General features: G+C 46.8%; 1 protein-coding gene across 3 annotated transcripts in view; it reads right to left on the bottom strand.

Moving 5' to 3' along the window:
* HEATR6 (HEAT repeat containing 6) overlaps positions 1 to 4,729 on the bottom strand; it is a 158,529-nt gene extending 153,800 nt beyond the window's left edge. For 2 of the 3 annotated variants that reach the window (XM_073616082.1, XM_073616081.1), the window contains exons 1-2: positions 4,382 to 4,703; positions 1,104 to 1,211 (exon numbers count right to left, since the gene is read on the bottom strand). In XM_073616082.1, coding sequence (XP_073472183.1) covers positions 1,104 to 1,211; positions 4,382 to 4,660 — 387 coding nt within the window. In that variant the 5' untranslated portion in view covers positions 4,661 to 4,703. Of the gene's footprint in view, positions 1 to 1,103; positions 1,212 to 4,381 lie in introns of all 3 variants that reach the window. The other variant, XM_073616080.1, reaches the window with a different exon arrangement.
* Positions 4,730 to 14,811: the final 10,082 nt, after the last annotated feature.

Genomic DNA, 14,811 nt, shown 5'->3' on the forward strand with positions numbered 1-14,811 from the left:
CGTCCACTTTATATTCCAGGGCTTTTAGTTTAGTCTGTAGTGTGTGGAGAGCAGAGGAATGCTCGGAGGTTCTCCGTGTGACTCACACGCTGCTCCATCTTCTGTGTCTCAATGGAGTAGTCCGGGAAAATCAACAACTTGCTATTTTGGTAACGGACATCTCCCTGAACTCTGGCAGCCCAGAGCACTTCATCCCTGTCACAGAAGTTTAGGAGCTGTAGGATAAGGGTACATGGGGGAGACCCTGAGGGCCCAGAGGAATGCTCAGAGACAGTGTCCTCCATGTGACTCACACACTGCTCCATCTCTGTAACACGGGATTGGAGCTTATCCACGTCCTGCTGCATAATGCCCATGTCCAGCTGCACTGCCTCAAATCTTCGCGGTGAGTGTGGACTGGCATAGGGCAATCGCCGACAGAATGTCTGCAACGAAGCTTGGGTGAGGAGAGGCATCCGGCTCCAGCAGCTCCGTCTGTGATGCCATGTTGATCGTCCTCGTGGCACAGGCCTCAACACGGGCAGGAGGAGAGGGAGTCTGTATCTCCTCAGGCGGCGGGAATCAGAGCCTTTTTCCCCTGCCAGCTGATGTCCTGGAAGAGCGGTGTCTCATCCGAGTGGAATCCCTCAATCACGGGTGATAGAAAAGCCCAGAAGGAGGATAAAAATAAGTGCTTGCCAGCAGAGCTCAAAGATATGAAGCCGTTCAGGTGGCCATCTGGGACACGCCCCTCACATATAACTTAAGGGGTCGGTTTATAAACGTTTTCCATTTTCTAGTAAAAGCCAACTGAAGAGATTTGGGTGAAACTCAATTTTCACGTGACAACAGACCCCTTAGTGCTAAGGCACTGTACATTATAAACAATTGCAGTTGTTTGTTCTTTTTTCAAAAAAATAGGTTTTTCACCTTTTTTCATGGTTTTTATTTTTTTGCAACTCAATGCTTCTGATTGCCTGCAACCTCCTTCAGCCAGTTCCTGTCTACATACACATCACTGCAACATTTTTAAGCTATAATTATATTTAATGATTGGGTTTACAACTACCAACGGTAGGCATGTGTTAATGTACTAATGTAGTATTTGGTGCAGTGTTTCTTACCTGCAGTCTGTTAAGCAGATAGTGTATAAGCTGGCAAACTTTGCTGACAAGATGTTCTTGGTTGAGCTGCACAAGACGACAAGCTTGAACTAGTAAGGCACAAACCTCCTAAAAAAATAAATAAAACATTTTTTAAAGCAGTAGTAAAATGTATGAAAAAAATTAAAAAATTGCATACTAGCACATTATGACAGACTTACCTGAGGACTAAGCCCTCCGGGTGCACTGTTACCGACGAGGGTGCTTCCATCTCCAACCGGTCTTCAGCAATATGAATTGCCGAGCCGGCGATGTGCTGGGAAGTCGCTGTTTAAGGCACGACTCTGAAGGAACGGCACGTGTATGCCATTCCTACAGAGCGCATGCGCCACGGAGGTGGGAGTGGGTACCTGTCAAAACCAGGTACCTGCTCCCCCCAAGGTTCCAAATGTTGCACTGGAGAGGAGGAGGGAGGGTGGAGGCAGACAAGCGGAGCTTTCCCTTTTAGATGGAGTCCTGCTTTAACTTCATTGAAATGTCACAAAAATACATTTTATTCAACTGTATGCATCATGGAGTGTTGCAAGGCAGTGAAGTGCATCACAACGCTCTGTATAAAAATTTAATTTTGTCCAACTTTTTTTTCATTACACACCGTTTCTTTTCTGATCAATTTCTTCCATAGCTGGCAACACGGACACGAAAGCTTATGTGTGTTAGGATCCTAGTCCGAACCCACCAGAAGGAGCGGTCACTGTCCACGGCCAATCATAAGTGACTTAAGCATACTCCCCCCACACTGCACATATGGATGCCCATTGTATACATGGGGTTGCGGGGCAAGAAATGCCCAATCACAGATTATTAGCATAGTAAAGTGACAGCTTCCTGAGGGCTCACACAGACCAGAATACATCCTGAGCTGAGCTCATCCCTATCAACATTCCATCTGACCAATACGCCACACACAGGGAAGTGGATTTTAATTGATAGTTAAAGATACAATTGTATCTTAGCCTATCCATAGATTATGCTATTTTTTTTTCTAACAACCACAGGTTGAAGTAAACAAAATTGCTAGATTCCCCCATTAACACAGCCAGTGTTGATAGGGAAATCCCTCTCACTGCACTTTTGTATTCCAATAGTGGGAGGTTTCCCGCCATCAGAATACAATGATCACTGCCGGTGGTTAATGCCGCAGAGAGTGATCATATGAAAAAAAACTTGACAGGCGGATTGCTCTTAAAGCGGAACTTTAGTCAGAAGATTAAGTCCTGCTAGATGACTGCAGGCTGGTCCCTTTTGCAGGTATATCTATGTAAAACATTAAAAATAAGTGCCGATACTGTTTAAAATCCAGTAGTACACTTTCTCACCCTGCTCTGCACATGCTCAGTTGCCCTCTATTTTTAGGCACTGCTGAGTTTGTAGAGGCCAATCTGCTGACAGAATGAAACTCTCCTATCTTTTACAGCCAAGGAAGTTGCTTCTGTTTGATCTGCAACTGCCATGGTGCTACACGTGTGATCAGTTACGACACCAGCCATTTGATGGTTTGACAGTTTGGTTGAGGACACGCAAATGTGACAATTAGCTATCCCAGCATTCCTGGAACCAAACAGTTTTTTAAACCCGTAAATCGATGGGTTTGGTTCTGCTTTATGATTTACTGCTATTCAGGGGCTCTGGGCTTCAGCAAAACGGCAGCCTCCAGCAAGAAGAAATAGGAGCAATGCTGGAGGCAATTTACAGCTCACACTAATTTTGGCAGCATAATTTATTAATATGAAAAGTATGTTCCTTACTAAAGAACATTATTTATTTATTTTATCAGGCAGTTATGGGTAAAGTATTACTTTAAAGCGGAGCGCCACCCAAAAGGAGAAGCTCCACTTGTTTGCTTCCTCCCCCTCTCCGGTGCCACATTTGGCACTCTTGGGGGGGGGGGGGGGGGGGGGAAATAGAGAGGACACTGTTTTTGACTGGTACCCATCCCCATTTCTGGGAGACCAGGCTGCGGCGATGTCCCCCAGAAGAACGGCTTCACTGCCAGTTTCCCTTACCCCGAATGGCAGCGGCAGCATCCAGGAGCCGATGGGAAAAATAGGCTGCGGTGCCGACATGGCTGGATTCCAGGACAAGTAAGGATCCCAATATTTATAGTCAGCAGCTATAGTATTTGTAGCTGCTGACTTAAGTTTTGGAGGGGGGCCTGGAGCTCTGTCTATCAATCAACTTCAGTACAACCATCCTGCTCGTAGACGGATCAAAATGTGTCTAGTTTAGCAGGAACCGGACGAATTTCGATCCGCCTATGGCCACCTTCAGGATTATAAATTAATGTAATCTCAGAATCTGATTGAATTTGTGATTATATTCATGAACATAGTATCTTGGTGCTCCTGGTCAATAGTCTTCCCCCCGACCGACCTAATCTAAGGGATGTCATGGCTTTTTGCAGATTCGATTGTTTTGAATGACTCTCACATCAATCAGATAATAAAATCAGAACGTGTACGGCCACCATAAGGCTGCATTCACACTACAGTGTTTTGAATCGCAGGCAGATCTGCCCAGCGTTGATGTGTGAATGACAAAACTTGGAACTCGCATTTGAGATGCCATTCAATATGATGACACCACAAATCGCGGTGTGGGTCTGCCGCGATTGTCACGCAATAAAACATGCTGCAATCGCAGGACGCACGTCGCCTAAAAAAAATTTAAGTTATTTCAGGGGCGACATGCATCTCACGATGCGGGTCGCCGTAATTGCAGAGCGTTTTATCACGTGGCAGACACGCACCGCGATTTGAGGGGTCATTCAAATGAATGGCATCTCAAATGCGAGTTCCGCGTTTTGTCATTCACACATCAGCGCTGTCAAATCGCGGGCAGATCTGCCTGCGATATAAAACACTGTACTGTGAATGCAACCTAAGAAATGGGTCGGGGGGTGGGCAGGGGTTAAAAGCTGGCGGTTGAGTCACTGTATTTCATGAGGCTGCGGCAAAAATTAAATGGCATGCTGCATTCTGCCAAAGTGCTGTAATGCATGACGCTGTGGCACAGTGGGTCAGCATTTTAAAGGTTAAAACAGGCAGTAAGGAGGCGACTTACAGTGCCTGCTCAGCACCTGTCAAATGTCCTCTGAAAAGTTTTCAGAGGGGTGGCAGTAATAGTGGCACCTGTGAAGGAGCCATAAGGGTTGGGTAGAAGATGGGAATGGGCCCAAAGATTTAGTAGGTGATAGACTTTTGCTCCCAGCATGCAGTGCGCAGGCCCGGGGTACACACCTCCTCTCCGATCCCCGGGGATCCCTTGCTGTAGTCCTGGGAGATGAGTAGATCCAGCAGCAGGTTGAGCTCGGTTCGGAAGCTCTCGGTGTCTGCGGGCTCCAGGCTGTACATCTTCACCTTGTGCCGGTGGAAGTCCCTGACCTCATTCTGCTGACTGTAAGCCTCCAGGTCTACGGCGGGCGGCAAGGATGAATGGAATAAACCGGTTGGCGTTACCGGCACCCGCCTGCCATGAGACATCCCTGCCAATGCTACAGTGCTTTCCTGGGCAGCCATCTTTTCGAAGGGCAGGCCGTTGTCAGGGCAACCAACTGTCACTTCCGAGAACTCTGAATACGTCATCATCCTGCGCAGACAGCTTCACTCCTTTTACAGAGAACATAGAATGGATGTTGTATGTCTTCATGTAGTGCTAGGTAGTTTATTGGGTCAGTAGCTTAGCTCCCAGGGAAACACCTCATTTTAAAGGAGAACTTTGTTAGTATTGGATACAGTGGAGAGGGATTAGAACCCCTGTCAGGATTTTATTGCTGTCTGTCTTCCCTGTTAGAGAAGCTCACGCTCTGAACCTCTTAAAGCGGACTTCCACTTATCCTCCCCCTCTCTGGTGCTACATTTGGCACCTTTCAGGGGGAACGGGTACCTGTTTTTGACTCCCCACATCCGGAGACAGCGCTGCGGCACAGTCTCTCGGAAGTTCAGTTCCCCTCCTCCATCCTCGGCCGCTGGGCCAATTAGAAAGTGCAGCACGCTTTGCACATGGGCAGTAGGAAACCAGCAGTGAAGCGAAAGGGTTCACTGCCAGGTTCCTTCCCCAGGAATGGCGGCGGCAGCCCCCTAGAGCCAATCCCAAGATTGGCTGGGGTGCCGACATTGCGGGCTCCCTGGACAGGTAAGTGTCATAATAAAAAAGTCAGCAGCTGCAGTATTTGTAGCTGCTGACCTTTAATTTTTTGTGGGGGGAGTGGGTGGAACACCTCTTTAAGTTCCATTCACACTAGGTTTGCCACCTGTCCAGGATTCACCCAGTGGCGTCACTAGGAGGAGGGAGCCCTGGCCCCCCCAACATTATACTGTGCCCCTCAATTAAACAGTGGCATCTCTAGAGGGGGCAAGGGGGTCAAATGCTGCAGCACGCAGCGGCGCTCACATGGTGGGAGCTTTTTCTCTCCTGTTTCCTATCCAGGGCCGTCTTTAGCGCTTCGCAACAGGGGCAGATGCCGCGGTCCCAGTCATTGTGGGGCCCAAAGTAGCTGCCCCTTGAGCCCACATTGCCTGCAAATTGGGGGCCCCGTGATGGCACTGAGAGTGGCGGTTACACACAGGAAGCAGGCTGGCAGCAACGTGCCATGCTGTGCCGTACAGTACCTTCTATTCTCTAGCCAACAGGGAGGGGACGGGAGCTCCAGTGACGCTCTGATCCCGCCCCATGCAGCTTGTATACTCAAGGGCACCGGGGTAGGAGCTGGAGTGGGAGCTGCAGCTGAGCTAGCAGCACTGACAGCCTACCTGTGGAAATGGCAGTGCGGATGGTGAGCCCAGCTGGCCAGCACTGTTTGCACTACTGTGCTTGGGATGCCCAAATGGATGCTTCCTCTTCCGCATCTCCTTCTGCCTAAATGATGTGTTTGGTACAGGGGTGAGTCCTTGTCACCGTGCTGGTGAGGGGCACATAGCCAAATGTTCACATGCACTGTATCTGCATTAGAAAAGGGGGTACTATATAGATGAGATAATGGTGCTGGTGGATATCAAGGGTATATGGGGGAAAACAATGCTAAGGAGGAATCTGGGGTGTACAGGAAGTAGCAATGCTGGGGGTATCTTTGGTGGCTATAGTGCTAAAGAAATCAGGAGCATAGAGGGGTCACGGTGTAAGGTGTATCAGGGGCGTGGAGGGCTCACAGTGCAGGGGGTATCAGGGATGTAGAGGGTATAAGGGATGTAGAGAGGTCACAGTGTAGGGGATATCAGGGATGCAGAGAGGTCACAGTGTAGGGGATATCAGGGATGCAGAGAGGTCACAGTTTAGGGGGTATCAGGGATGCAGAGAGGTCACAGTTTAGGGGTATCAGGGATGCAGAGAGGTCACAGTTTAGGGGGTATCAGGGATGCAGAGAGGTCAAAGTTTAGGGGGTATCAGGGATGCAGAGAGGTCAAAGTGTAGGGGGTATCAGGGATACAGAGAGGTCAAAGTGTAGGGGGTATCAGGGATGCAGAGAGGTCACAGTGTAAGGGGTAAGGGATGCAGTGGGGTCACAGTACAAGGGGTATTTTCTAGAGTGCATATGTTAACAGTGTTGGGGGGGGGGGTATCTAGGGTGTAGAGGGGATACAGTGGTGGAGGTATCTGAGGTGTAGGGGGTCACAAGTGCAGGGATGTAGAGGAGTCACGATGCTGGGGGATAACTGAGGTGTAGAGGGGTCACAGTGCTGGGGAGATATCTAGGGTGCAGAGGGGCCACAGTACTGGGGAGGTATTTGGGCTTGAGAATTCAGGGGGTGCGGAGGTGTTAACAGGATAACAGTGCTAGACTGGATAGGGCCCCATGATTTTTAATCAGCTCCATTATAGCAGTTATATTATATGCACTGGACAGTTTTGTTTTTTTAAGTATGTAGTGTTTTCCCCGACCATTTCTTTGCTGTATAGAATGATTGTTCATGTCATTGACCCCTTGGCGCTGGCGCCACCCAGTCCTTTAAGGGCTTTAAGATGCCGGGAGGCGGAGTTTATGATCATGTGACTGTCGTGATTGGGTGTCACGGTGGACACCTGATCGGAAAGCTCCCGATCACAAGCAGGATTGGGAGCTTTCCGTTAGCTGCCGGTAACTGTGCTTTGCAATATTGCACGTGCATGTGCAGTAGGAAACCGCATGTGAAGCCTTAAGTCTTCACTGCTGGTTTCCCTTACTTGTAATGCCAGCGCCTGCACCCAAAGCCGATGGAGGAATCGGTGTGGGGTGGCGACATTGTGGGATCCCTGGACAGATAAGTGTCCTATTAAAAGATAGCCAGCTACAGTATTTGTAGCTGCTGACTGTTAATTTAATTTTTTTTTTTTTTTACACGCTGGAACTCCGCTTAAGACACATCGTCTGTGCCGTGCAGCGCTGTGTCCCAATGGAAAAGAATGGGACGCCAGGCACATGGATGCACACAACAGCTGTGCAATGGATCCCTGTGTTGGGAGAACATGGATGTGCATGGGGCCCGCAGTAAAGTGCTCTGTGTAAATGGATCTTAAAAAGAGTGTGAACTTCCCTACCCAGGGAAACAAGCCACAATAAAAACCTGACTGGAATTCTAATCCTTCTCCACCCTAACCAAAACTAAGAAAGAAAGTTCTGCTTTAACCACTTAAGGACCAAGCCTCTGAGATTTGTTGTTTACAAGTTAAAAACTGTTTTTTTGCTAGAAAATTACGTAGAAAAAAAATGTATAATGTTTGGGGGTTCTAACACCCTAGAGAATAAAATGGCGGTTGTTGCAATACTTTCTGTCACACCGTATTTGCGCAGTAGTCTTTTTGGAAAAAATACACTTTTTTGAATAAAAAAATAAGACAACAGTAAAGTTAACCCATTTTTTTTAAATATTGTGAAAGATAATGTTACCCCTCTCCTGCCACCGATAAAAGTGATCTCACTGCGAATCCGCCGCAGAGACCACTATTATCGGAAACCGGACCACCCGCTGAAGGAGAGGATACCGGGGTTATGGCAGCTAGCTGCTGCCATAACAAAGATATCCCTCTTCAAAGAGAGGACGTATATCGGTGTGCAGCGGTCCGGAAGTGGTTAATGGCTGGTTCACACTCTAGAGACGCAGTCCAGATGCATTTCTGCAACTGCATTTTTAATGCACTTTTCCCCTTCTCTTTTTCCAGAGTTTCCTGTTTTTTCCTGTAATGCATTTAGATGCCTTCCAGTGCATTTTTGATTTGTTTTGCTGCGTTCCAGTACAGTTCTGTGCAGAAAAGATGCAGCATGTTCTACGTTTTTTTTTCTGCCCTGGAACACTGGAACTGACCGCACTAAACTAGGCCATTGTAACCCATATAATCTATTGTCCATGCATTTTTGATGCAGAAAAAAATGCACTGGACTTTATCTAGTTTGAACCGGCCCTGAAAAGAGGTCTGGTTCTAAAAAGACAAACATTCGCACCTGAACCGGTGAACAGGAACGCACCAGACCCCAGAATGCAACCTTCAGCCTTACATATGTGAACCCAGGCCTCACTGTTATCATCGAGAGTGAAAGTAAATGAAAATCCCAAATTTTGAGTTGTCATTAGAACAGGAATAGAGGGGAAATCTTCCAATAGGCATACTACTGTAGTTCTAGTGACAACCAGTGTGATGTGCTTGGGCCTGTTTGGACTAGGATCCAAATCCATGTGTGCAAGTTCTCTAGGATGCTGTCACTCGCACAGGCCAGTTATCTATGACTGAACCACCAACGTCCATTGTATATGCCCCAGCCTGAAATGATTGGCCCATACAGATGATAGCTTTCTGGTGGGCTTACACACATGGATTTGGATCCTAGTCCAAGCTGACTACTAGAGACAACCAGGTATTTCCCTCAGTTTGGAGGGATTTCCTCTCACTTCCTGTTTTGGCTATGGAACAGGAAGTGAAAGGAAATCCCACTATGGGACACAGATGACAAAAAAAAAAAAACTGACAGGGGTTATAACCATAAAATACAAAAAAATGTTTTTCCCTTAGTTCTACTTTAAAACCAAATACCACAGTCTCTGCTTTATCCTCAGCTGTCCCCTTTTTTAAGTTGGACCTTGCATGACATATTGCTGCTGTTGCAGCCCCCACTCCCATAATGAAATAGCTCAGTAAAAACAATAAGCCTCATGCACATGGACGTTTAGAGGCCCAGTAAAAAATCTGGGGCACAGGTGACACATTCAATTGGCTTTTAAAATGAATGGACTTTTGAAAAAATTGGTATATATCTGAGTACAAATACGTGTACAACCATTTGTCACTTGGAGTTTGCATGTTCTCCATGTGCCTGCGTGGGTTTCCTACCGGTACTCTGATTTCCTCCCACACTCCAAAGACATGTTGGTAGGTTAACTGGCACCTATCTAAAGTGTCCCTAGTATGTGTATGTATGAATGTGAGTTAAGGACCCCTAGATTGTAAGCTCCTTGAGGGCAGAACCTGATTTGACTCTACAATGTATATGTAAATCTTTGCGTAAATAAATGTACCAGAAAGTGGACTACACAGCTACCTTGTTCCGAGGACCACCCCTGTTACTTTCCATCTATTCCTGTGTCCCTCTAGTGCTGGACTCCAGTAACTGACATCATATCTTTAAGCCAAACAAGGGGGATTGTAGGAATAGTAGCCTCTTGAGTAGGGATGAGCTTTGCGTTCGAGTCGAACCCATGTTCGACTCGAACATCGCATGTTCGACCGTTCGTCGAATTGCAAACGTTATGGGCCGTTCGCGGCAAATTCGAGTGGCGCGTCATGGCCCGTAATTCACTGCGGCATCGCAGTGCATTGCTGGCTGATGATTGGCCAAGCATGCACTTTGACCCGCATGCTTGGCCAATCACAGCGCCGTCTGTACAGAGAGCTGTAATTGACCAAAGCCAGGGTGGCTTTTTCCAATTATGGCTCAGGGGGTTTAGTACACGCCCCACACTATATAAGGCCGCCTGCGTGGTGGCCTTGTGTAGTGTGTTGCGGCGGCAGAGAGATAGAGAGACAGTGTCATTTGAGTTAACCACTTCCCGCCCGGTCAATAGCATATTGACGTCTGGGAAGTGGTTGCGTTATCCTGACTGGGCGTCATATGACATCCAGCAGGATAACATGCCAGGGCGCCTGCGGGGGCGCGCAGCGCGGCGATCGGGGACGGCGTGTGTCCCTCGGACACAGCGCTTCCCCGATCAAGGTAAACAGCCAATGAATTTGGCTGTTTACCACGTGACCGGCTGTGTCAAAGTCACAGCCAATCACCTGTCACAACAAACTCGGCGGCGCGCACTGTGAAGGCATGCAGAGCAGGGGTCGAGGAAGGCGAGTGTCCCTTGGACACAGCGCTTCCCCGATCAGGGTAAACAGCCAATGAAATTGGCTGTTTACCATGCGACCGGCTGTGTCCAATCACAGCCGGTCACAAATGTAAACATTGAGTAGCCGTTACTATCTGATCCCTGCTCTCTCCTCACACACCGATCGTGTGAGGAGAGAGCAGGGATCAGTGAGTGAAATCAGTGTCTGACATTTTATTATATTGTACTGTGCACAACACGGCCCCCCCCCAAATAAAGAGGACCTGTCACACAGCCTAGCCAATCAGCCCATCTGTCAATCAGCCCATCGGTCAATCAGCCCATCTGTCACAGGCCCACCACCATCGGTACCGCCACACAGGCTACCAGTACCGCCATCGGTACCTCTACCAGTACCGCCACTAGTACCGCCATCAGGCCCACCATCTATACTGCCACACAGGCTGCTACCAGTATTGCCACTAGTGCCGGCATCAGTAACACCACCACCCGTACCACCGTCAGTACCGCCATCGGTACCACCACCACCCATACCGCCACCTGTACCGCCATCACCACCTGTGCCGCCACCACCACCCGTACCGCCATTGGTACCACCACCTGTACCGCCATCGGTACCGCCATCGGTACCACCACCACCACCCATACCGCCATTGGTACCACCACCACCCATACCGCCATCTGTACCACCACACAGGCCCGCCACTAATACCTCAATCGGTACCACTACCACCAGCAGTACCATTACACAGGCCCGCCAATAAGCATTGCCATAATGTCCCAAAGGGTTTACACACCTGAGGAGGCATATGAGATTCTTGCCATGTTGGATGATGAGAGCAGCGGGGAGCTCCCATCATCGGATTATGGTTCGGAATACGAGCCAGTGGAGGATAGTGGATCAGAGTCTGCGGAGGAAACCGTCCCTCCCAAAAGAATGAGATCAGAACCAAGATCAGGAGATCTGCCCACCACCAGCAGCGCCAGACCCCAGGAAGAGGAGCCCAGTACAAGTACTGGAATTACACGCCTAACCCGAAGAACCCAGCCCCAGTCCTACCTTCCTGATGCCCTTGCAAACCCCTTATGGTTGCCTGCCAACTCAGGATCCGCTATCATCCCCCCTTTCACCGCACAGCCAGGTGTGCAGCCCAACACTACAAATTTTTCTCTATTCGTTAATTTTTCTTTATTTTTCCCACAAGATTTTCTGCAAAATATGGTGGATCAACCTAATTTGTATGCATCCCAATTTATTGCTGCCAACCCTAATTCTTCCTACGCCCGCATTTTCCAGTGGCGATGTGTCACACTGGATGAATTTAAATAGTTTTTGGGCCTTGCTTTCAATATGGGGCTTACAAAAAAGAACGAAGTCCATGCATATTGGTCCACCAACCCCATCCAACACATGCCCATATATTCCGCTGTCATGTCCAGGACAAGATACGACATGATTATGCGTTTTCTCCACTTTAATGACAATTCACAGTGCCCTCCCCGAGATCATCCCAACCATGACAAATTGTACAATTGTACGATTTAAACCACGTTTCTGACTTCCACGTGCACCAACCTCAGCCTGTTTACCGACGATGCCTCTGCCTGCCGATTTAAACCAGGTTTCTGACTTCCACGTGCACCGACCTCAGCCTGTTTACCGACGATGCCTCTGCATGCCGATTTAAACCACGTTTCTGACTTCCACGTGCACCGACCTTGGCCTGTTAATCGACCATGTTTTTGCCTGCCACTTGGACTGATCTTTTGGCCATCTACTTTAGTACACAGGGGTCTCACATATGTGAGGGGCTTCAGAATAGCGTTCTGAGTAGAGAAAACCAGTTTTTCGTTTTCTGTGCTCCCAGAACAGGGTCTGGTTGCCCGGAGGCTTCAAAGCGATTTGGCTGGGAGAAGCCTCTACCCCTGTCCCCCTGGCCCTAAGCTTGATGGTCCTTCCTGCTGCCTGGACCAATACTTTGGCTGTGCTGACCATATTGCTGCCAGTAATGACCCATGACATTATGGACCATGTTTCTTCCTGCTGTTTAGACTAATACTTTGGCTGTGTTGACCATATATCTGCCGGCTGCCTCTACTGACTTTGGACAGTATTTCTGCCAGGACACCTCTGCCTGCTACCTGGACCTGTGCTGTGGCTGTGCTGACAGTTCTCTGCCTGTACGAACTATGGACAGTATTCCTGCCTGCTGCCTGGATGATTGCTTTTGCTGTCGCTGACCTCATTCCTGCCTGGACCGATGCTCTCCTCTGTGGACCACTGCACTTCTAAAACCACAGGTAATCTTTTGTTATTTGGTATGTAACTGCTATGTGTTAGAAATATGAAGGGCCTTCAAAAATGTGATCGGTAGTCAGAAAATGATATGTGTAATTAATGCTGCTAGAATGCCTGGAGGTGCTACTTGGATTTTGGGCCTGTGTATGTGGCCAGGCTGTGTAAAAGTCTCAAACATGTGGTATTGCTATACTCAGGAGGAGTAGCAGAATGTAATTTGGGGTGTCATTTTTGCTATATACATGCTATGTGTTATAAATATCTTATAAAGGGACAACTTTGTGTAAAAAAAATGCATTTTCATTTTTTTTCCACATTTTCCAAAAACTTCTGGAAAAAAATGAACCATTCAAAAGACTCATTATGCCTCATAGATTATACCTTGGGGTGTTTTCTTTCCAAAATGGGGTCATTTTGTGGACAATTCCATTGTCCTGGTGCTCCAGGGCCTTCAAAAATGTAATAGGTGGTTGAGAAATGAGATGTGCAATTTATGCTTGTAGAACGCCTGAAAGTGCTACTTCAATGTTGGGCCTTTGTATGTGGCCAGGCAGTGTAAAAGTCTCATACATGTTGTATTGCCATAATCAGGAGGAGTAGAGGAATGCATTTTGGGGTGTCATTTTTGCGATGTACATGCTATGTGTTAGAAATATCTTATAAATGGACAACTTTGTGTAAAAAAAATGCATTTTCATTTTTTTTCCACATTTTCCAAAACCTTCTGGAAAAAAATGAACTGTTCAAAAGACTCATTATGCCTCATAGATTATACGTTGGGATGTGTGCTTTCCAAAATGGGGTCATTTTGTGAATAATTCAATTGTCCTGGTGCTCCAGGGCCTTCAAAAGTGTAATAGGTGGTTGAGAAAGGATATGTGCAATTTATGCTTGTAGAACGCCTGAAAGTGCTACTTCAATGTTGGGCCTTTGTATGTGGCCAGGCTGTGTAAAAGTCTCACACATGTGGTATCGCCATACTCAGGAGGAGTAGAGGAATGCATTTTGGGGTGTCATTTTTGCTACGTACATGCTATGTGTTAGAAATATCTTATAAATGGACAACTTTGTGTAAAAAAAAATGCATTTTCATTTTTTTCCACTTTTTCCAAAACCTTCTGGAAAAACATGAACCGTTCAAAAGACTCATTATGTCGCACAGATTATGCTTTGGGGTGTGTGCTTTCCAAAATGGGTTCATTTTGTGGATAATTCCATTGTTCTGGTGCTCCAGGGCCTTCAAAAATGTAATAGGTGGTTGAGAAAGGATATGTGCAATTTATGCTTGTAAAACGCGTGAAAGTGCTACTTCAATGTTGGCCCTTTGTATGTGGCCAGGCTGTGTAAAAGTCTCACACATGTGGTATTTCTATACTCAGGAGGAGTAGCAGAATGTATTTTGGGGTGTAGTTGCAATTATGCATATGCTGTGTGAGAGAAATAACCTGTTAATAAGACCAGTTTGTGTAAAAAAAAAAAATCTTAATTTTCCCAAGAATTGTGGGAAAAAATTACAACTTCAAAAAACTCACCATGCCTCTTAGTAAATACATTGGACTGTCTACTTTCTAAAAAGGGGTCATTTGGGGGGTATTTGTACTTTCCTGGCTTGTTAGTGTCTCAAGAATTGAGATAGGCCTTCAGGTGAGATAGTACATCAGGTGTGATCAATTTTCAGTGATTGGCACCATAGTTTGTAGACTCTATAACTTTCACAAAGACCAAATAATATACACTGATTTGGGTTATTTTTACCAAAGATATGTAGCAGTATAAATTTTGGCACAAATTTATGAAGAAAAATGACTTATTTGAAAAATTTTACAATAGAAACTAAAAAAAAGTATGTTTTTTTCAAAATGTTCGCTGTTTTTTTGCTTATATCGGAAACAATAAAAAACCCAGTGGTGATTAAATACCACCAAAAGAAAGCTCTATTTGTAAGAAGAAAATGATAAACATTTTGTTTGGATACAGTGTAGCATGACTGAGTAATTGTCATTCAAAGTGTGAGAGCGCTGAAAGCTGAAAATTGGTCTGGGCGGGAAGGTGCATAAGTGCCTGGTATTGA

The sequence above is a fragment of the Aquarana catesbeiana genome, linkage group LG02, assembly GCF_042186555.1.
Source record: "Aquarana catesbeiana isolate 2022-GZ linkage group LG02, ASM4218655v1, whole genome shotgun sequence".
Lineage (NCBI taxonomy): Eukaryota > Metazoa > Chordata > Amphibia > Anura > Ranidae > Aquarana > Aquarana catesbeiana.